The sequence below is a fragment of the Maylandia zebra genome, linkage group LG7 (assembly GCF_041146795.1).
Source record: "Maylandia zebra isolate NMK-2024a linkage group LG7, Mzebra_GT3a, whole genome shotgun sequence".
In the NCBI taxonomy this organism is placed as follows: Eukaryota; Metazoa; Chordata; class Actinopteri; order Cichliformes; family Cichlidae; genus Maylandia; species Maylandia zebra.
In genome coordinates, this window is record NC_135173.1 from 11,308,865 (window position 1) to 11,331,025 (window position 22,161).

The 22,161-nt window shown below is 41.3% G+C and overlaps 1 protein-coding gene and 2 long non-coding RNA genes across 3 annotated transcripts in view; 2 read left to right on the plus strand and 1 right to left on the minus strand.

Annotated features, from left to right (window-relative positions):
- elapor2a (endosome-lysosome associated apoptosis and autophagy regulator family member 2a) overlaps nucleotides 1–11,945 on the minus strand; it is a 20,170-nt gene extending 8,225 nt beyond the window's left edge. The window contains exons 1-13 of the mRNA XM_004553287.3: nucleotides 11,670–11,945; nucleotides 10,008–10,128; nucleotides 8,498–8,687; nucleotides 8,268–8,415; nucleotides 6,040–6,129; nucleotides 5,294–5,399; nucleotides 5,039–5,191; nucleotides 3,594–3,682; nucleotides 3,304–3,484; nucleotides 3,078–3,206; nucleotides 2,256–2,346; nucleotides 2,051–2,153; nucleotides 1,827–1,964 (exon numbers count right to left, since the gene is read on the minus strand). Coding sequence (XP_004553344.2) covers nucleotides 1,827–1,964; nucleotides 2,051–2,153; nucleotides 2,256–2,346; nucleotides 3,078–3,206; nucleotides 3,304–3,484; nucleotides 3,594–3,682; nucleotides 5,039–5,191; nucleotides 5,294–5,399; nucleotides 6,040–6,129; nucleotides 8,268–8,415; nucleotides 8,498–8,687; nucleotides 10,008–10,128; nucleotides 11,670–11,765 — 1,635 coding nt within the window. The 5' untranslated portion in view covers nucleotides 11,766–11,945. The remainder of the gene's footprint in view (nucleotides 1–1,826; nucleotides 1,965–2,050; nucleotides 2,154–2,255; nucleotides 2,347–3,077; nucleotides 3,207–3,303; nucleotides 3,485–3,593; nucleotides 3,683–5,038; nucleotides 5,192–5,293; nucleotides 5,400–6,039; nucleotides 6,130–8,267; nucleotides 8,416–8,497; nucleotides 8,688–10,007; nucleotides 10,129–11,669) is intronic.
- A 1,778-nt stretch (nucleotides 11,946–13,723) lies between these two features.
- Nucleotides 13,724–14,243, plus strand: LOC143419638 (uncharacterized). Its single transcript, XR_013099653.1, has 2 exons — nucleotides 13,724–14,119; nucleotides 14,198–14,243. It is a non-coding gene; the product is annotated as an uncharacterized LOC143419638 (long non-coding RNA).
- A 6,581-nt stretch (nucleotides 14,244–20,824) lies between these two features.
- LOC143419640 (uncharacterized) lies at nucleotides 20,825–21,388 on the plus strand. The gene is made up of 2 exons (XR_013099654.1): nucleotides 20,825–21,264; nucleotides 21,343–21,388. It is a non-coding gene; the product is annotated as an uncharacterized LOC143419640 (long non-coding RNA).
- Nucleotides 21,389–22,161: the final 773 nt, after the last annotated feature.

The following is a 22,161-nucleotide window of genomic DNA, read 5'->3' on the forward strand; positions in this document are numbered from 1 at the left end:
GATTGGTATTAGAACAGGTCACCCAGATTAAATTACTTGGTGTTACCATAAACCACCACCTTTCACGGTCTCAGCACATCAACTCTGTTATTAAGAAAATGGGACAGGGCACAGCTATAGCTAGGAAATGCTCTTTTTATATCACTTCTTCAATTATGAAAGATGTCATTAATGCACTAGTATTATCTCATCTAGAGTACTGCTCAATCATTTGGTCTGCAGCTAATAAGACAGATCTGAACAGACTTCAGTTAGTCCAAAATAGGGCGGCCAGATTAGTGTTAAGGTGTTCATATTATACAAGTATTGATAAAATGCACGATAAACTTTCTTGGCTTTCTGTACAAGCTAAATTATACTATGGATTACTTGTATTTTTAAAGAAAGCAATACTGGTAAACACACCACACTTTTTTATGCTCAGTTGCAGTATCCAGATGAAATACATAATCATGCTACACGATTCTCAACTACCGTAACCACAATTTAGTAACTCCTCGAGTTAAAAGTAACTTTTTGAAAAACTCTGTTATATTTAGAGCATCTTTTCAGTGGAATAAGTTCCCTTATGCAATTAGAGAATTGGCTTCTATTCATAATTTTAAAAATCACCTAAAAGCCTATTTAGGCAGTTTTTAATTTATTTGTAAAAATTGTAGAGGGTAATGTCACTTGTAATGGAAATTGTGTATTTTGTTTGAGTGTTTTGTTTTGGTTTTTTTGCTTTTTTATATAATTTTTAATATTCACATGTTTACATTTTCAGAATTGTAAAACCTTATTGTGGATCTAAGAGCCAAATTATGTGGAAGCTAATGGGGTTCCTTATAAATAAACAAATAAATAAACCAGGGTTGCCGTTTGTTACAGATTCAATTTATAATTTAAATGGGCAGAATTTCTAGGCCAAGTGACAGAAAGCTTCAACTTGGGTGGTCTCAGAATCTCATCTCTGCCTTTCGCAGATGTGGCTCCATTGACTTCATCAGGCGGTGGCCTCCAGCAGCAGGATGAGAATCACCACCTCCAAGTCTGAAGCCATGGTCCTCAGCCAGAAAAGGGTGCCATGTCCATACTAAACCAGGTTAGGGACGAGTTCCTGCCCCAAGTGGAGTGCCTTGGGTCAGTATCTTGGGGTCTTGTTCACAAGCGAGGGAAGAGGGGAGTAGGAGATTGACAGACAGATTGGTGCTGCAGCGCCAGTGATGCGAATGCTGTGCCGGTCTGTTGTAGTGAAGAGAGACCTGCACTTAAAAGCTAAGCTCTCAATTTCCCGGTCTACGTCCCTACCCTCAGCTACGCTCACGACCTTTGAGTAGTGACCAAAAAACGAGATCGTGGATACAAGTGACGGAAATGGGCCTCCTCTGAAGTGTGGCTGGCCTCTCCCTTGGAGATAAAGTGAGGAGTTTGGCCATCTGGGAGAGGCTCAGAGTAGAGCTGCTACTCCTCCACATCGAAAGGAGCCAATTGAGGTGATCTGACAAGGATGCCTGCTGGGGTCTCCAGGGTGATGTGTTCCAGGCATAACCCACTGGGAGGATGCTGCGTTGCAGACCCAGGCCAAGCTTGAGAGATTATATCTCTCATTTGGCCTGGGAACACCTTTGTGTTCCCCCAGACAAGCTGGAGGAGGTGGCCAGGGAGAGGGAGGTCTGTCTGGGTGTCTCTACTTAGGTTGCTGCCCTAATGACCCAGCCCCGGATAAGTGGAAGGAAATGGATGGATGGGTGGAAAGTATTAATGAACATCGTTCACTGACAGCTTTGAAGTGAATGTAGTTTAAATTAGTTCATATCTGTGTGTAATTGTGTACTTCTACTCACATCTGAAGCTTGGTTAGTCCTCTGGAAGGCCCATGTGTAGGAAACTGAAGCATTCTTTGTCATGATGTGTGTGTAGGTTTGCCTTGTTTTGTTTTTCTCCCAAGACTCCACTATTTTTGTACTCTTCCTGTTTACATCCTAAAAGATTCATTAGACAAATTTCTGGTTTGAAAATCTATGGTAACATTTTTCAGAGCAGCAATCATGTCAGTAACTCTTCTCACCATCATGAAGTAGAGCTCACAGTCAGCTGTGCAAGAAGTTTCAAATTCAAATGTAATGCGACCAAATTCTTCCCCTGAATGACTCGACACTGAAGTAGGAAGCCTGATGACAAATAAACAGAAGAAGGGAATTAGTCACAGCTGAAAGAAATAGCTCAGTGGCAAAAGTGATGGAGGCTAAAAAACTCAAAGCTACTATCCTTACTTGAATCCAGGAACATGGAGGTTGAGGATGAGGTAATCATTATCAGAGCTTCCGGCTCCAGCCTGGATGTGATTACCTGCAACCTCCCAACCTGAAAATAAATAAATAAATAAATAAATAAATAACTGATCAAGCACACACATCCATACATATGCAATAATACTAAGTGCAATAATCCTTTCTGTCATCGTTGTATTTTTACTCAGTTGTATATAGTATTTGTATTTGTATTCTATTTTTATCTTATTGTATATTTATTTTATTTTATTCTACTGTATATAGTATTTTATTTTATTCTATTCTGTACAGTTGTGTACTGTATTTATTCTTATTGTATTCTAATTTTTGCCTCATAACTTTTGCACTGTCCACTTCCTGCTGTGACAAAACAAATTTCCCACGTGTGGGACTAATAAAGGTTATCTTATCTTATATAAATAAATAAATAAAGTATAATAATGTATAGACATTTAGAAAACTGCATGAACTCTGGTGTATTTGCTTAAAATAAAGAAACCGTCCCACCTCCTCCCCATGAGCACAATTAACTAGTTTGTTGGAGGAGAAGGAAGAGCTGTTGGCATCATTGTTGTCGTTGGGGGTGGGGTGGGGTGGGGTGGGGGGGGGGGGGGGGGGGCCTTGGTGTCAGTGTTGCGGTTAGTGTCGTGTGGGTGTTGCGGTTAGTGCGTGTTGCTTATGGTAGCCAAATATTTGCCATGCTTTTTGATTCACTTCATTGGAGTCATCACACAATACAGTGACAAAATAGACCAGAATTGAGGGAAAGAGCAAAAGTGGGCATGTCTTGCCATAAACACCTACCATTCATACTGTCACACTTGGAATTGCCGACATTAAAACAGGAAGTCTTCATGTTAGAAGGAAGAACATTCCACCATTTGTACTCATAACCCAAGGTGGGCTCAGAGCCTGCAGGACACTGCTGACATGCTGGGGACAAACAGTGAAAAACACAATTGGGAAACCGCATGAAACAAAAGGTAAGTGGAAGACAAATGAGGACTGTAAGATAGAAAGTTTTCAGTACGTTTCATGCCATCGGAAAAGGTCCCAGGTGGACATGGTGAGCATGTGGCCGTGTCATTGTTATAGAAACCAGGGTTACAGGGGGGGCAGGGCTCTCGTTCTCCACTTGGAGGCAATGTCACAGCTCCAGTCACATTCTCAAGACAGATCTTAGGTTCAACCCACTTAAATATGACCTGTGTCTGAAATCAGATAAAAAAAAGGTGTGAGTTGGAATAAAAAGGACAAACTGTGATTATAGAGCGAGTCTCAACAGGCTCTTTAGTAAAGAGGTAGCCTCTTTTCTCTCACCTTGCGCTCTTGGTCACAAGCTGTGTGGATCTGGAAATAATCCTTCATGGAACAGGGAGGTCTGTCCTTACATGAGCCAGATCCCTCAGCTAGGAAAAGTGGGGATACAGTATATTAATATTAGCATAGGAGATATAAAGCAAATATAATTATTTAAAAACAGGAGCAATTTTAAGCAGAATCGATCCCCCCCACCCCCATTTCCTTTTATATGGATACAACACTAGCAAAGCAACAGTCGCAAAATATGTACTAAATAAAATATGTTTATTCCCTGGATGATCTAGCTAGGAAAGAGGACTAGGGCCACTGGGGAAAAAAAGTGGGCATGTGATTTTTTTCTTCTTTTCCAGAAGTCTGAGACAAAAGAAAGAATTCTGAGGTTAAGCTCAGAATTTTGACTTTTTCCTTAGAATTATTTTTTTTCAGAATTCTGGAAAAAAAGAAAAAGAAAACTTTTTTTTTTCCCCCGGTGGCCCTAATCCTCTACCGTATCTAGCTGTATCCAGTGACTTTTAAATTACTTTACTAAACAGAAAATTAATTAAATGCATTATATGATTCTTTATCAAGGCAGAGTGTGCCTCAGTAAAAACTGTGGAATTGTCTGTTCTTTCATCTTAAAACTTAAATTTCATTAGATGGTTAAACAGTCTGAACAACTCGTTTGAAGTACAAAGAAGAGTTGTATTGCCATATCAGCTGGTTTTGCCTTTTGGTCTTCATAAAACACATCACCTAGTACAGCTCAAATAAAAAATATTAAAAAATAACATCAAAATACATATCGGTCAACAGTGCATCTACAAGAAATGGCCAATCATTGTCCCAGGCAAGGAGTAGGTTGTGTCATATTTAGTTCATAATCCAAAGGAGTGCAACTTATTGGCAGTCCTTAATACTGTATTTATCCTGAGATGTGCCTATTTAATATGGTACAGGCCAATTTTAAAAATAAGTGAATACATTTTTTTTAAATCACTTGAGTAGAAAGATCCAACTAAATACATTTTCAAAAAGTATGTTAACATTATGTAGCAGTATGTAAAAGTATGTTACAAGATACATCATACAAATAAAATAACCACAGTACTTTAACTGAAAAGTCCTCGTTCAAACCCCCTGGGGGGAAAAAAAAAAAAAAAAATCTAAACTTCTAGTTCAAGATTCTAGTGCATTGGCTGCCTTCCTATCATATTACATATGTTAGCAAATATACTAACATAATGATCAAGCATTACTTTTGCTGCCCCAGTTGCCAAAACCTGCTATTCCCTTGCGATCACGCGGGCTCACTGTGTTTCTTTTTCTGAAGTTTGACAACTGTGACATAAAAATAGGACAAGCTCTATCTATATCCTTTAGATGTGCTTCTCTAAAAAGCAGTGATAGCAATTAGGATTCAAAACAGATTTGAAATGGCAAATCTAGCTTTTTATTCATACCTGCATACTGAGTGCTGGTGTTACAGGGAGTGCAGGAACTGGCACCATGGCCAGAATAGGTGTCCCGAGGACAGGGTTCACATGAGGAGGAGCCAGGGACTCGACTGAAAGATCCCGGCTTACACGGAAAACACTCTGATGTGTAGGCAACACCTGAGCGGAGCAGAAAAGATAGAAAGAAGAAGTAACTGTTTGATCTATTTTGTTGTCATTTTTTATAAAGAGAAAAAGAAAAAAGCAAAAGTAACCACCAACCCTCAATATGAATATTTTTTAGCAGTGCAGGATTCACCACTTTTTTTCCCATCGTAACACCACCAGTCCTCCAGTAAAGGATGTTGGTGCCAGATTTCAGGTTCACCTAGAATACACATATCAATGCATCATCAGCTTGGGATTAAATATTAATAATTAATATAATATTCTATCTGAAAATTAAGAAAGGTCATTATATGCGATCAGCTTAATTGCAGCAGCTAAGCTGTAACTCTATAGCCATCTAACCATGAAGTATAAAGCTTAACAGCACAAGTTCAGAAAACAAACTGCAAAGTATGCAGGACAACAGTAACTTTATACAGATTGTTTTGTTTTCATGGCATATAATGCCACGTAAGTAAATTCATTTTTTTTTTTTCTTATTAAGGAATTAAAATAGCAGAACAATTTTCTTGAACCAAACAAATCTAATCTAACCTGCGAGAAGAAGCAAGGAGCAGTACCACCACTAGAAACCTATCTCAAGAAGATCCATATATTACATTTAATTGTACATTTTAATTCACAATGCAGAAACCAAAATATGTACGTGCAGAAGCTCATTTACAGCATGAGTGGAAAATTACTGGAGACAATATAAAATGATGCCAGCTCCTTTCTGTGTACACGCTTGCTGCTTCTATCCGCTCTGTGGATGTTACACAATACATTTGATTTGGGAGAACGAGGCTAAAAACCTGCCCTTTCTGTCTACTTGTCGTCGTGCTCTGTGAGACATTTACCGTATGAGTTGCCCATTCGCCATGCTTGGTGAGCTTGAGCCACTTCTTGTCATCAGACTGATCCATTTCTTGACACTGGTCATTCTGGATCTAAACACACACAAGCAGATCAAAACCTCCCCCCTTTTTTTTCACACTAATTTTCAGTTACAACATTGTGCATGGTTTATATGTTCATGCATACACACCGCATCACTACACTGATAAGTGGACAGGGGAAAATACAAAAAAAAGTACTAGAATTAACTGTAAGAAAACTATGTAACTATGCTTTAGCTTGAGCACAATCTATAGTACTTTTTAATTAGCTCTTGCAGGCTTCTTACAAATAAAATAGCATAGATAGATGTATATACAAGCAATAATAATAGAATAGAATAGAATAGAATAATCCATTTAATTGTCCCACAAGGGGAAATTTGGTTGTAACAGCAGCCAAAAAGACACATATACATACAAACAAACAGTACACAGGACACAGAACAGAAACATACACAATTTTTCTTACATATTTACATTAAGGACAATGGTTACTATATACAGAGAGTACTGTACAGTTACAGTGGGGCAAAAAAGTATTTAGTCAGCCACCGATTGTGCAAGTTCCCCCACTTAAAATGATGACAGAGGTCAGTAATTTGCACCAGAAGTACACTTCAACTGTGAGAGACAGAAGGTGAAAAAAAAAAAATCCATGAATCCACATGGTAGGATTTGTAAAGAATTTATTCGTAAATCAGGGTGGAAAATAAGTATTTGGTCACCTCAAACAAGGAAAATCTCTGGCTCTCACAGACCTGTAACGTCTTCTGTAAGAAGCTTTTCTGTCCCCCACTCGTTACCTGTATGAATGGCACCTGTTTGAACTCATCATCTGTATAAAAGACACCTGTCCACAGCCTCAAACAGTCAGACTCCAAACTCCGCCATGGCCAAGACCAAAGAGCTTTCGAAGGACACCAGGAAAAGTATTGTAGACCTGCACCAGACTGGGAAGAGTGAATCTACAATAGGCAAGCAGCTTGGTGTGAAAAAAATCAACTGTGGGAGCAATCATCAGAAAATGGAAGACATACAAGACCACTGATAATCTCCCTCAATCTGGGGCTCCACGCAAGATCTCATCCCGTGGGGTCAAAATGATCATGAGAACGGTGAGCAAAGATCCCAGAACCACACGGGGGGGACCTGGTGAATGACCTGCAGAGAGCTGGGACCAAAGTAACAAAGGTCACCATCAGTAACACACTACAACGGCAGGGAATCAAATCCCCCAGTGCCAGACGTGTTCCGCTGCTGAAGCCAGTGCATGTCCAGGCCCGTCTGAAGTTTGCCAGAGAGCACATGGATGATACAGCAGAGGATTGGGAGAATGTCATGTGGTCAGATGAAACCAAAGTAGAACTTTTTGGTATAAACTTAACTCGTCGTGTTTGGAGGATGAAGAATACTGAGTTGCATCCCAAGAACACCATACCTACTGTGAAGCATGGGGGTGGAAACATCATGCTATGGGGCTGTTTTTCTGCCAAGGGGACAGGACGACTGATCCGTGTTAAGGACAGAATGAATGGGGCCATGTATCGTGAGATTTTGAGCCAAAACCTCCTTCCATCTGTGAGAACTTTGAAGATGAAACGAGGCTGGGTCTTCCAACATGACAATGATCCAAAACACACCGCCCGGGCAACAAAGGAGTGGCTCCGTAAGAAGCATTTGAAAGTCCTGGAGTGGCCTAGCCAGTCTCCAGACCTCAACCCCATAGAAAATCTGTGGCGGGAGTTGAAAGTCCGTGTTGCTCGGCGACAGCCCCAAAACATCACTGCTCTCGAGAAGATCTGCATGGAGGAATGGGCCAAAATACCAGCTACTGTGTGTGCAAACCTGGTAAAGACCTATAGTAAACGTTTGACCTCTGTTATTGCCAACAAAGGTTATGTTACAAAGTATTGAGTTGTATTTTTGTTATTGACCAAATACTTATTTTCCACCCTGATTTACGAATAAATTCTTTACAAATCCTACCATGTGGATTCATGGATTTTTTTTTTTCACATTCTGTCTCTCACAGTTGAAGTGTACCTCTGGTGCAAATTACTGACCTCTGTCATCATTTTAGGAGGGGGAACTTGCACAATCGGTGGCTGACTAAATACTTTTTTGCCCCACTGTACAGTTAATAATGAAGTGATGGCAGATGTTTCCACTGAAAGGCAACGAATACTCACAAAGAACTCAAATAGCAGGTTACTGTCAGGATACTGGTAGTCAAAGCTAACTGAGCCTTGTTTCTTCAGATGCACAGCATAGATGAGAGAGACTGTGCATTCATCCCTGTTGGACTCCAGATAGTTTCCCTGAGGAGCCCAGGAAGAGCTACAAGAAAAAAAAATAAATAAATCCAGCATAGTATTTTTTACCAACTTTTTCCCTTTTTTTAAATGTCTTACTCAATTACCTGTTACAGGTGAGGCTGTTATAACCGGGTAGGCTGTTCTCCAGGGAGGTTGCTAGGCTACTAAATCCAATAGGCATGTAATCCCATTGGTCGAAGCGGATACCGCTACCGAGGGAGTAGCTTCCTGCTGCACACTGAGTGCACTCCTGAGCTGACATCTCCAGGAACTCTCCAGCCTTACACGAGAAGGCTAGTGGACACAGTGAAAGAAAGAAAACAGTTTTTGAATTTACCAACCTTCTTCACATTCTACAGCAAAAAGCATGGTCGCATCAGCCATTACATGTAATGTAACCCCAGTGATTGACAAACTTCATTCTTACATCTGTTACAAAGCGTCTTTGTACTTGTTTTCCCCTCACTGAGCCATTGTGTCTCTGCATTTCTCCAGAACAGGTATGAGGACAGTTCTTCCTCATACCTGTTCTCGTCTAATGGCATTGTGATGCTTCTCTATGCTAAATGTCAGAGCATGCAACTGCTTCAAGGCTAGATTTAAAAATAGTTTGCTCTGGCAGGCACTTTGATAGTTACACATAACAACTGGTGACAGATAAGCTCATTAAGTGGGCGGTGTGCTCCATTTCAATACAGTGAATGACACTGAAATATCATATGCGAGTTAGAATTAGATGACGAACCTATGAGAACACAAGTGTATATAAATAGTGGTCTGAGGAGGAAGAAGGAAACAAAAAATTGTTTAAAATAACAAAAGGTGAGAAACAGTGCTGATATGGAAAGCATTTTGTTAGTTCAGTCTTCAGTGCATTCCAGTTCACGGCACTATTATTATTAAAATAATAAACTTTTTCCAAACAATTTATGCATACATAACACATGTAGGTTTGAAAACAGTAAAAGAAAAGAAAGCATCCATGAACCCTATTGTTGGATTCGATCCATTAGTGAGGTGGTGTTGAATAAAAGCACTGGGCAAACCTGTACAGGTGAATGATAAAGACCAAACTTGTATGACCAGCAACATGAGCATTCCGTCATGTAATGAAACGGTGTCATCTTGGCTCCATTATGATAAGAGTGTCAAACAAAAACTACAAAAAGAAAAAAGTAACACCCTCTATGACTCACTTTTTTACTTAAGAAAAAAAAATACATTAGCATCGACTGGAAAGGTTAGTTACATGGCCCAATAAAAAGCACCAAACGAGCTTGAGTTAACATCCTCAAGGACACATGTTTGTCAGTGAGCACCTGTGCATTCTTGGAGCTACACTAACATCTCCCTGTCCTTTCACTTCACATTAAACAACCACTAACCTTCATCAACACGTGCCATCAATTATGTGCCTTGTTTCGTAGCAAGCACAGAAAGATATTACGTAACATTGTTTTTGCGCCAAGGTTATTGGCCTGTAGCTTCAGTCTATGGTTGGTCGACGTCCAAACACACTCAGTCAGGTTGTGGTGGTGAAAGTTCCAGCTACTGATAAGAAGGTGACATACACACATCAGCTTCAGTCATTTTCCACACGCACACTTAACTCACTGCATTCTGTGCCTCGCACTGGCGCTGGTAGTCCAGTACAGGCCCCAGGGTGCTGTGGGATGGCCACTCTCCACCGAGATCCTGTGCTGTCACACTCCGTGTACTCAAAGTAGTAATCAGTCTGCCAGGGAGACACACAAAACATAAGAAGTCAGTCAACATAGCAGGCTTGGACATAAAACCTGACTAAACATAGGCCAGAGGCAGGTCAGCAAACATCTCCACCCAAACTAAAGCACAGAATCATCTCTTCCAGATAAGAATCACCAGCAAATCAGAGCAGACTGCTTGCTACTAACAATGAATTCCTACAGAATCCAGCTGCTATTGGCTGAAAAACATGAGTGCCAGTCACAGTGTAATCTCTAAAGCTAAAACCATTCTTCTGCCCCTGGTCACAACAAACCATCTCCATGGCGATAGGAGTAGGGGAGATGGCAGCAGTGGGCTGCTGGTGAAAGAGGCTGAGTCATTTTACCAGCAGCTTTTAACATTTCAAGTAGGCTCACTTAGACATTCGATTATTGCATGTAATTGTTTTAATCTGTGGCCCATGAGTGAAAAGCACTGGCCCAGTGTTCTTGATTCCACTTCTCCTCATCTTGTGTCTACAGAGGCGGGTGGCCTAATTTCTGACAGTTTACATAATGCTATTCCTTGAGCCAAACCAGATTTTGACACCCCGGCACATACAGGCTGTTGTGTGTGGAGTGATTTTTTTTCCCTGGTTTTAAGTGGGTCTAAGGTTAGAGCTCAGAGACGCTTTCCGATAAAGGTCACAAGAAATGAGGCTAAATCAAGCATATTAATACACAAACTGTTTTTACTGCTGTAGTGATACAAAAAATAAATACAGGATTGTGAACTGTGCAACACTAAACCCTCGTTATCTCTTGCGACTCCCATAAGTGCTGTGGTCAATCACTGATGTGGCAGCTGTTCAATATTCATCTCACACCATGATTCAGCAAAGTCCTCTTCGGAATAAATTTCTTTCAGCGTAAACATCAGCTCTGGTAAATCTCACCCTCCCCAGAAGAGCTAAAGCTGCACAATGATTTAACCACCATATAGGAACAAACTGGAGGCCCGCAGTAATCTCTTTGTCAGTGTGAAAAAAGAGAATGACTTAGAGGAATGTTGCTCCTCTATCTTGGGACACCTCTGTGTGTGTGTGTGTGTGTGTGTGTGTGTGTGTGTGTGTGTGTGTGTGTGTGTGTGTGTGTGTGTGTGTGTGTTGTGCTGCCAGCCTAGTGTCAGAACGTGTTGAGCTGTGCCAGACCAAAGGGAAGGAAAAGCCAGTTCATGCAGGAAACTGATAACTTAATAGCACAGACTGGTGAAGTTCAACAAACACCAGACCTGAACAGTGATTCATACTCCTCCATGTTGTTCGCGTTATTTAAACAGAAAGCAGCGCTGAGGTGTGCGTCTTCACACATGCTGCAAATTATAAAGTGGGACTCCAAACCTACACCGTAAATCGACCCGGAAATGTGACATCAATGTTTAATCGTGTTTACTGTTCGATCACTAGATTAATAACTCGCTCAAGCGTGCGCAGACACAGCAGCCTTTCGCCTTTTCTTTCTTTTCTGTATAAACAGTCAGTTATTTTTGATATAGCGATAAACAGCTCAGACTGATTGACTGTAGCCTCACCTCAGTACACTGCTTCTGTCCTTTCGCCCCGTCCATCAGCTGGAGCGCGCAGAGGATGAGAGCGCAACGACCGACGAGCCAAGCTGAGGTCTGCATTGTAGATCATCGAAGGTGGCGGGGGGGACACAAACACACAAAAACAACCGAAATCCAGGAGAAAAACGGAACGTATCATGAACCCGAACCCGGCTTGACACCTGCTTATATCGCTTCTTGCTTCCCAGGCTTTCCACCTGCAATTACGCTGCGCGCTCCAGGGATGCCTCATCAGATTCAAGCAGTGTAGGATAAAAAAAAATGGGTTTCCGGTTAAGGTTTTCAAAATAAAGATTTGTGCGTACGGTTGATGATTTGTGATGGTAGTGTTTAGTGAAATGCATCATTTTGTATGATGTCATTTTTGTGATATGGATGTGTTTAGGAACGCATAAATGTTCACTGCAGAAGTTAAGCCCCCAGTTTTCCTTTAATTTGAAGGCGAAGTAATGCTGCCTTCTGTTGCTGTCGTTGTATTTTCTTTCTTTTGCACATCTTTGATTCATGCTTTTAACCTCCTGGTCCTCCTGAAGTGTTGCTTACATAAAAAAATAAATAAATAAAGAAAGAATTTTTTAAAAAAATTAAAAAACAAGCTGGCTATCATAAAAATATTTAAATATACAAAATATAGCGAAATGTTTAGTAGCATATTAATTATAATACTGGTGGCTAAAGGAAAACGAGCAGCAATTTTTTGGGCACACAACATTTTGAAAGGATTTTTTCATGATCTTGCGAGCATTAAACACTAGTGACAGTCATGCACACAACTGACCACCAGAGGGAAACAAAGCTCTGCAACATTACTGTGGGGACGGCTCTGGTTAGCTGTGTTACGTTATCTACAGCCTGTGCAATAACAATCAAATTTATATTTTTTTATTTTGTGTCTGAAGTGAGATATTTATGGAGATAAATGTTCGGCGTGCAACTCTGAAAGTCTAACATAGTAAGTGTAGCACTTGCAGCTGATGTGTCTGACATGGAAAAACTGGTTTGTGCTCATTTTTTTGGTTTTGAACACATGTAGAGTTTGTCAGACTCGGGTTACTACTGAAGGTCTAACAGATGGAAGATTTCTAAAGCTTCCAAATAATATCAACCTGAAAATGAAATGGATATAATTTGGTTGCATGTTTTTAATCTTGGCTATAAAGTCCCTCTAAGCCTGTATGTTTCTGTTTACATCCTTACACAAAAAAGCTCATGCATGTTTCATAATAACACCCTGGCTCAATTTGTCAGGGTGTGCATTACACCCATAGCACCAAACCGCATTAAAAAACACGGAAGAGCAGCCTGACAGAACAACTCTGTGCCTGTAGGTGTAACAGAAATGCAATGCGTCTCTTTTTTTTCTTTTTTTTCTTTTTTTTGAACAGTTTTCTTATTAACTTTCTATTTAATGGACAGAAATTTGAAATTAGTTTAATCATCTAAGCAAAGCATTGTGTTTAAAATAAAAAACGTGTGTAAAATTTTTATGACCTTCATTGACTAGTTATCAGACATTAATCTTTCTTTGGAATTGGTAAACATATCGGTGACATAATAGTTTAATTGTTGTGTCTGGTGTTTCTCCTACAGTCAGCAGTGCAACCGACTTAGGACCAAAATGCCACCAAGAACTTGAAACTTAGAAATGACCCATCTTTCCCATGAGACTGAACCTGTCCCCCCAATTTACAGCATGTGAGAAAACGCATAAAATAATAATAGTTTCAAGAGGGAAAAAAAATGCCTGGCAGGCTGTGTAATCAACTTGCTTTCCTGTGGCACTCACGTGGATAATTTATGACATGCTGCATTAAACTGAGTCACAAGGCTTGTCCACAGTGCTAGGACTTCCCTTTGTTCACACACTGAGAGTCAGGACTCCTGCTGTTAAATTCACGTGGGTTGAAATTTTTCCTCGCTTGACAGAATATACCCTTTCTGACATTTAATTCTGTTGCAGGAAACTTAGCAATAATTTCTTTTCTGTTGAATTTTTTTCCTGTGTATAGAGTGTAAGTGTCACAGAAATGGCTTATGTATAAAGAAGTTTAATAGATGGTTCCAGCAGTTAAAATGTTCTTGCTTGTACATTTCTGTGGCCAATATTGTAAGGGTGTGTTTATCTTGTCAGAAAGAACAAGTTTTGTTACACCGCTATTATCGCGAGGTTTGGGCGTGATAGTATAGGCTGTGAGCCCACGTTTAATAATCACGCTAAGGAGTCCAGCGAGCTATCTGCAAAGGCCTGGTTAGTCTACCAGCGGTACAAGGTATTTGTCATTTGCCATAACTGTATTGTGATATTGTAAAAATTTGTAATGTATGGTGTTCTAATTATTTTATGTTTTAATTTAGAATGCACAAGACTGTAAAGCTATTCTTCTAGGACCTCCGAAGTGGCAGGCGGCCACGAGGTAATTTTCGTTGTTAAAGCACAAGTGTTAATTTTGATAGACTGAAGCGCTTAAAGTCTTTGTGTTTTATGTTTGTAGTTTTCACGGCGTTCAATAAATGCAGCGAAGCGCCCGTCTTGAAGAAGCCGTGCCTGTGTTGTCATTTCGGAGTTACAGTGAAAACTCGCCCTAGCCAGTGCCGGTGAGAAGCTAATTACGAAGACGGCAGCTGCAGAGAGCGACGGTGAACTGGAGCGACACAAGAGGGCGCCATTGCATAAGCTCACCGTTCTCAAGCAGCCAAGCACAGCGGCAACAACGTTGTACAACTGGAGTAAGGTGGAAATTAATAAGGGACAGTGTTAAAGGTAGAATAATAGTGGTTTAAGTCAAGTTTAAAGAGCCACAATAAGTTTCTATAATACATTTGTCAAAGTTTATTTATTTCTACTGTACTTCAAGGTGATGCTTTGTAGTTTGAGTGAAGTTTACAAGGTCCTGTAAGAAAAGGTGCACTTAAAGTATACAGTATTTGAAATCTGAACACAGTGCGCTTAATGACATTTAACTAGACTCCCGAGATGGTTGACAAAGATCTCGAAGAGCACCATGCTGTATCACTTACCGAAGTGGAAGAAAATGATGATGAACAAATTACAGAACTACAGACTGTTCGTAAAAGTGAAAGAGTAAGAACACTAACAGAAAAGGGTAAAGAGCTTCAAGAGAAGAAACTCAAAGGCCTCCAACACAGATATGCTGTTGTTTTTGAAAAATGGAGATATGAAGCAAGATTGAGCAAAGTAATATTAAGAAATGAAGTTTCCGAGAGTGAATTGAATGAGCTCATCAACAATGTAAATGTTGCCTGCAAAGATGTACAAACCATTTATGAACAAATACGGCAAACACAAACTCCTGATGCAGATGAAAGACGCAAAGTGGATGCATGTACGTCACTTTCCTTGTTCATTGTCAGAAGAGCTGAAAAACACTTACAAGGAGACCTTGCAGATGGTGATGAAGAGCCATGGCCAGATGTTGGATCATGCTTAGGATCTGAAAGTACTAAATCAAGGTCAAAATCACGAAGGTCTAAAAGTGGTTCAAGCCAGTCATACTCACAAACAATTAAAAGAATAGAAGCAGAGGCTGAGGCAGCTGCGTGTCAGGAAATATTAGCAGTAATGGAGGATCAAGAAAGGGAAGCAGCTGAACTAAAAAAGTTGGAACTTGAAAACTTGGAAAGGCAACAAACAATGGAGGAGCAGCGCAGAAAGATTGAACGCTTGGAAGAGGTTAAAAAATTTAATGCTGCAAGAGCTAAAGTAAAGGTTTATGCAGAAGCTGAAAGTATTTCAGAAAGTCGTAGTTTAGTGCGCAGTATCAAAACTGAGAGCGAAACCTCAGCAATCCCTGCTCCACCACAAGTTCCCTCTCAAGCTCCAAATACAATCCAAGCCCATAATGCCACAAACCCTGCATTTGTTCCACATACTCCCACAGTCATAAACCAAGCCCAACAAAACCCTGGTGTGCAACCTAAGGGCACCACAGGCCAAGCAGGAAACGCATCAAGTCCGCCATTTATCCCTAAAGCAACACAAGCTGCCGCTTCAGCAACTCATCCACAGCCAAACTTGGATCTAGTCGGCATACTAGCAGACGCAATAAGTGCTAATCGTCTTCCAACTCCGGAACCTGCACTGTTCACTGGTGACCCTTTAAAGTTCAAGGACTGGCAGTTGTCATTTGAGACCTTGATTGAAAGAAAAAACATTCCAAAGAACGAAAGACTCTATTATCTCAGGAAGTACCTTGGTGGACCCGCAAAGAGAGTGGTTGAAGGATTTCTCCTAGTGGGCACAGATGAAGCGTATGATGCAGCTTGGGAGGTGCTGGAAAGGCGCTTTGGAGATCTGTTCACTATAGGGAAATGCTTCAGAGACAAACTTCACAGTTGGCCTAAAATAAGCTCCAAGGATGGAAGTGAGTTGAGAGAGTTTGCTGACTTCCTTAGAAGTTGTGAAGCTGCGATGCCACACATAAAGACATTAGAGGTTCTCAATGACTGTATGGAAATTCAGAAACTCTTGCTGAAACTTCCAGACTGGTTGACAACAAGATGGAATCGCGCAGCGATGAAAATAAGAAAAACCCTTAATGGAGAGTATCCATCATTTCACATGTTTACAGACTTTGTATCCACTGAAGCAGACCTAGCATGTGACCCCATAGCTTCAATGCAAGCACTCAAGGGTTTGGAAATCAGTAAACCCAAACACTCACGCAGCCAAGTCGTTCAAGCTAAAACATTAACCGCAACTTCAAGTCACTTAACCACCTCAAGTCACATAAATCCCATGACCTGCCTTTACTGCAAAAGAAATGGTCACACACTGGATAAATGCTTCAAATTCATGGAAAAATCAGTCCAGGATCGTATCAAGTTTGTACAAGCAGAAAGGCTGTGTTTTGGATGTTTGAAGGGGGGACATCATTCTAAGAAGTGTGATAAAAGGAATACGTGTGAGAAATGCCAGAAGAAGCATCCCACGTGTCTGCATGATGACAAGTTTGTGGAGCGTAAAAGGATAATGCCTGCACCGAATGATAACTCTCGAGATAAGGACGAAGGAGATGAACCAGCAACCGCAATCTCTAATAGAGTAACTCAAGTAACTTCGAGCACACTGACATCCTCCATTCTACCTGTCTGGGTTTCATCAAAAAATCACCCAGACAGAGAAGTTCTAGTGTATGCCCTCCTCGATTCTCAGAGCGATACATCCTTTATCTTGGATGAAGTAGCCCAGGGTCTCGACACAGATAAGAGTAAGGCTCATTTAAGACTATCGACCATGTCCGCCAAGTCAACAGTCATACCATGTGAGAAACTGGTAAATCTTCAAGTTAGAGGCTACAAGCAGGAAAAGAGAATTACATTGCCACCGGTCTATACAAGAGAATTCATCCCTGTGAACAGATCACACATCCCGACGTCTGAAACTGCTTTGAATTGGCCTCACCTCGAAAGGCTGGCAGATAGGTTACCTCCAATGCTTGAATGCGAAGTTGGTCTGCTTCTCGGCTATAACTGTCAGCAAGCCCTTCTTCCACGGGAAGTCATTGCAGGTGAGGAGAATCAGCCTTACGCACAGCTAACTGATCTCGGCTGGAGCATAGTTGGTTGTACGTCTCAAGTTCAAAATCACAATGATGATATTGGCATAAGCCACAGAATCATTGTTCGAGAAGTTACTCCTGCAGTACAACAAGCAGTTGAACTCAGGCAAGAAGTGCATTTTGTATGCAGAACTCAAGTGAAGGAAGTGGGTCCAGCTGATGTAATAAAGGCTTTGGGATCTGATTTCTCTGAGCATGAAACAGATGACAATCCAGTCTCTCAGGAAGACATTTTGTTCATGTCAAAGGTGACTAAAGGCATAAGGCGAAAGGAAAACGGTCACTATGAACTCCCATTGCCACTCAAAACCGACGACCCGAATCTTCCAAACAACAAACAATGTGCTGAGCATAGACTGTCGTCGTTGGAACGTCGGCTCAGAAGAGATGAGAAATACTATGAGGATTACGTCAAGTTCATGGACGACATCATAACCCGTGGAGACGCAGAGAAGGTCCCAGAGCAAGAACTGGATAAGGAGGCAGCATGGTATATACCACACCATGGAGTATACCACCCCCACAAACCTGAGAAGATACGTGTGGTTTTTGATTGTTCGGCCCGTTTCCAGGGGACATCTCTTAACGATCACCTTCTGACTGGACCAGATCTTACCAACGCACTGATTGGAGTGTTATGTCGATTCAGAAAGGGCCCCATCGCCATCATGTGTGACGTGGAGAGGATGTTCCACCAATTCCACGTCATCAAGGAGCATCAAGACTATTTGAGGTTTCTTTGGTGGGACAAAGGCGATTTAAACTCTGAGCCTTCAGTGTACAGGATGAGAGTGCATCTTTTTGGAGCAGCTTCATCTCCCGGATGCTGCAATTTCGGACTCAAACATATTGCTTCTCAAGGTAGAAACAGATTCAGCGAAAAGACTATTGAGTTCATCCAAAGAGGTTTTTACGTCGATGACGGACTCGCTAGTGTGACATCAACAGTCGAAGCCATACAGTTGGTAAACGAGTCAAGGGCACTTTGTAAAACAGGCAACCTACATCTGCATAAGTTTGTGTCAAACGACAAAGAAGTGCTTGCAGCTATTCCCCAAGAGGAACAAGCTAAAGCCAAAGACCAGGACATGGCTCTTGGAGAACTCCACATTGAACGTGCACTTGGAGTGCAATGGTGCATAGAGGCAGATGAATTCCAATTCAGAGTCCAAGTTAAAGACAACCCATTGACAAGGAGAGGGGTGCTCTCGATTGTTGCTTCAGTCTTTGACCCCCTTGGGTTCGTTGCCCCATTCATATTAATTGGAAAGCAGATACTCCAAACGTTGTGCAAGGACAAAGTTAATTGGGACGAGGATCTCCCAGATCACATTCTACCACAATGGGAAGCATGGTTGCGAGACCTGCCCAAGTTGGCAGCTCTGAAGATCCCACGAAGCTACTCGCAAGATGCGGACATTGTGCAGTACGAATTGCACAGTTTCTCGGATGCGAGCCTCAGTGGTTATGGCGCATGTTCATATCTCAGAGCAAAAGGTAGAGAAGGACAGGTCAGTTGTGCACTCGTCATGGGCAAGGCAAGAGTAACGCCCATTAAGCAAACAACCATCCCAAGGCTCGAACTGTCATCGGCCGTGACTTCAGTTCGCATTGCAGATGTGATCAAACGAGAACTAGACATCCAAAATCTACAGGAATATTATTGGACAGATTCACAAGTCGTATTAGCATACATAAATAATGATGCTAAAAGATTTCACACATTTGTCGCCAATCGAATTCAACGAATAAGACAAAGCACAAGTCCTGGGAAATGGCAGCACGTCAGCTCAGAGGAAAATCCAGCTGATCAGGCCTCAAGAGGTTTAAATGCTACTCAGCTGAAAGATTCAAACTGGTTGAAAGGTCCCGATTTTCTTTGGAAACAAGAGCTTCCAGTCAAAGAGGGAATGGTGGGAGAGGTTGAAGAAATGGATCCTGAAGTCCGTAAAGGCTATACGCACACTGTACATTCGAAGGAAGCAAACCCAGTGCTAGAGCGTTTAAAGAAGTTCTCCAGTTGGTCGAGAGCTATCAAGGCCATTGCCAGGCTCAGGCGATTCATCAAAGAGTACAAGGGTGTTCAACGAAGAACGAACAAAGTGACAGATCTTGAAGAAAGAAAAGACACAGAATTATTCATCATCAAGCTAGTGCAAAAAGACATCTTTACTGAGGAAATACAGAAGATCAGATCTCAAGGAGAAAATTCTCTGCACAAGCGCAGCAGACTAAAGCAGTTGAATGCCTTTTTGGACAAGTCGGATGTTCTCAGGGTAGGAGGAAGATTATCTCAATCAACTTTACACTATGATGTAAAACATCCTGCAATTCTCCCCAAGGAGTCCCATGTGTCAGCCCTCCTCGTCAAACACTACCATGAAGGTGTACATCACCAGGGAAGAGGGATGACAATAAATGAATTGCGGGCAAATGGGATATGGATTTTAGGATGTGGGAGTGTTGTTTCTTCACACATTTACCATTGTGTTAAGTGCAGAAGATACAGAAAGGCTACAAATGTCCAACAGATGTCAGATTTGCCAGAAGTGAGAACAGAAACAGCACCTCCTTTCACGTATTGTGGCGTCGACTGTTTCGGGCCATTCATGGTAAAGGAAGGAAGAAAGGAAGTCAAAAGGTATGGACTACTGTTCACGTGTTTATGTTCACGAGCTGTGCACATTGAAACACTAGATGACTTATCGACAGATGCCTTCATGAACGCTCTTCGAGTTCTGATAGCCATAAGAGGTCCTGTCCGGCAATTAAGATGCGACCAAGGGACAAACTTTATGGGCGCCAAAAGAGAACTTTTGGAGTTAATGAAGGATATGGATCAAGAACCACAAAGAGCTATGGGTTGTGAATTTGTGGTGAACGTTCCGGCAGCTAGCCACATGGGGGGCGTCTGGGAACGTCAAATTCGGACAGTACGAAGTGTACTGACAGCGATGCTGGACAAGTTCTCAAACAGACTCGATACAGCTAGTCTAAGAACACTGCTTTACGAGACAATGGCCATCATTAACAGCAGACCTTTAAGTGTTGAGTATCTCAATGATCCCTTGGGACCAGAGCCACTAACTCCCAATCACATATTAACGATGAAATCTTCGGTTATTCTTCCACCTCCAGGAGAGTTTTGCAGAGAGGATTTGTACTTGAATAAAAGATGGAAAAGAGTACAATTTCTGGCAAATGAGTTTTGGCAAAGGTGGAGGCGAGAGTATCTGTTAAATCTCCAGCGGCGACAGAAGTGGCAGAACGTCTCACGAAACCTGCGAGTAAATGACATTGTGATACTGCAGGATGATAATGCTCCAAGATGTAAATGGAAACTTGCTCTAATAGTAGAGGCTATAGAGAGCTCAGATGGCAAGGTTCGAAAGGTGAAGCTCAAGACCAGTGAAACTACCTTTGACAGGGGGAAACCACGGACAAGGCTGATATATCTGGAAAGACCTGTTCACAAGGTAGTGACTTTACTGGAGACTGACATGCAAGGTGAACCAGACTCTAATGTTGACGCTCATTAGAAAATCACATTGCAAACAATGAGTGATTTTGGTGGGAGTGTAAGTGTCACAGAAATGGCTTATGTATAAAGAAGTTTAATAGATGGTTCCAGCAGTTAAAATGTTCTTGCTTGTACATTTCTGTGGCCAATATTGTAAGGGTGTGTTTATCTTGTCAGAAAGAACAAGTTTTGTTACACCGCTATTATCGCGAGGTTTGGGCGTGATAGTATAGGCTGTGAGCCCACGTTTAATAATCACGCTAAGGAGTCCAGCGAGCTATCTGCAAAGGCCTGGTTAGTCTACCAGCGGTACAAGGTATTTGTCATTTGCCATAACTGTATTGTGATATTGTAAAAATTTGTAATGTATGGTGTTCTAATTATTTTATGTTTTAATTTAGAATGCACAAGACTGTAAAGCTATTCTTCTAGGACCTCCGAAGTGGCAGGCGGCCACGAGGTAATTTTCGTTGTTAAAGCACAAGTGTTAATTTTGATAGACTGAAGCGCTTAAAGTCTTTGTGTTTTATGTTTGTAGTTTTCACGGCGTTCAATAAATGCAGCGAAGCGCCCGTCTTGAAGAAGCCGTGCCTGTGTTGTCATTTCGGAGTTACATAGAGTATTTTGGTTTCAACTAAGAAAACTATGCAGCTGGCACCAAATGAAGACTAAAGCTTATCTTTAATCAGAATTACAACTAGACCATCAGAAATATTATATGCAATATAATTGTGATCTAAAATATAAGTATGATATCTGAGCCTATAAAGGTTACATCAAACACTTCCTTTATCCAGAGCCTGTGCCGTTTATATTAAAAGAAACAGTCCAAACCAGCATCCGTAACCAAAGTAGGATTAGAATATGTTGGGTCCCAATGCTAACATTGATATTCCCTATGAAAAATCATTAACCAACAAAACTATGGATCCAGCTTTTCTTCATGGGATTGTATGAATATTCAAGTAGTTCTCACCTAAAGGCAGCTGGCTTTCTACCGTCTCACTTTTTCAGTGAGGACTGATGCCAGCCTCCACCCTCTCTCTCTCTCTCTCTCTCTATCCATCTATCTCTCTCAAGCTCTCTCTTTTTCCCCCCTTTCTCTTTCTCATCTGAGGCCTATCACTTACGGTGTTTGCCTGTAACTTGAACTCTCATATTCAACCATCTGTAACGCTGCAATAACCTTTACACCCTGAGCTGCTGCTCTGTGATCAGATGAGTTCATTAATTAATAGTGGTGAAGTGTAGGGCAAGTGTATTAGTAACTGACCCTGAGTCAGATGGTAACCAGAGTCCAGCTGGAACAAGGTGGACCAACCCCAGCCTCCAAATTCACAACAAGCCAGGGACTACC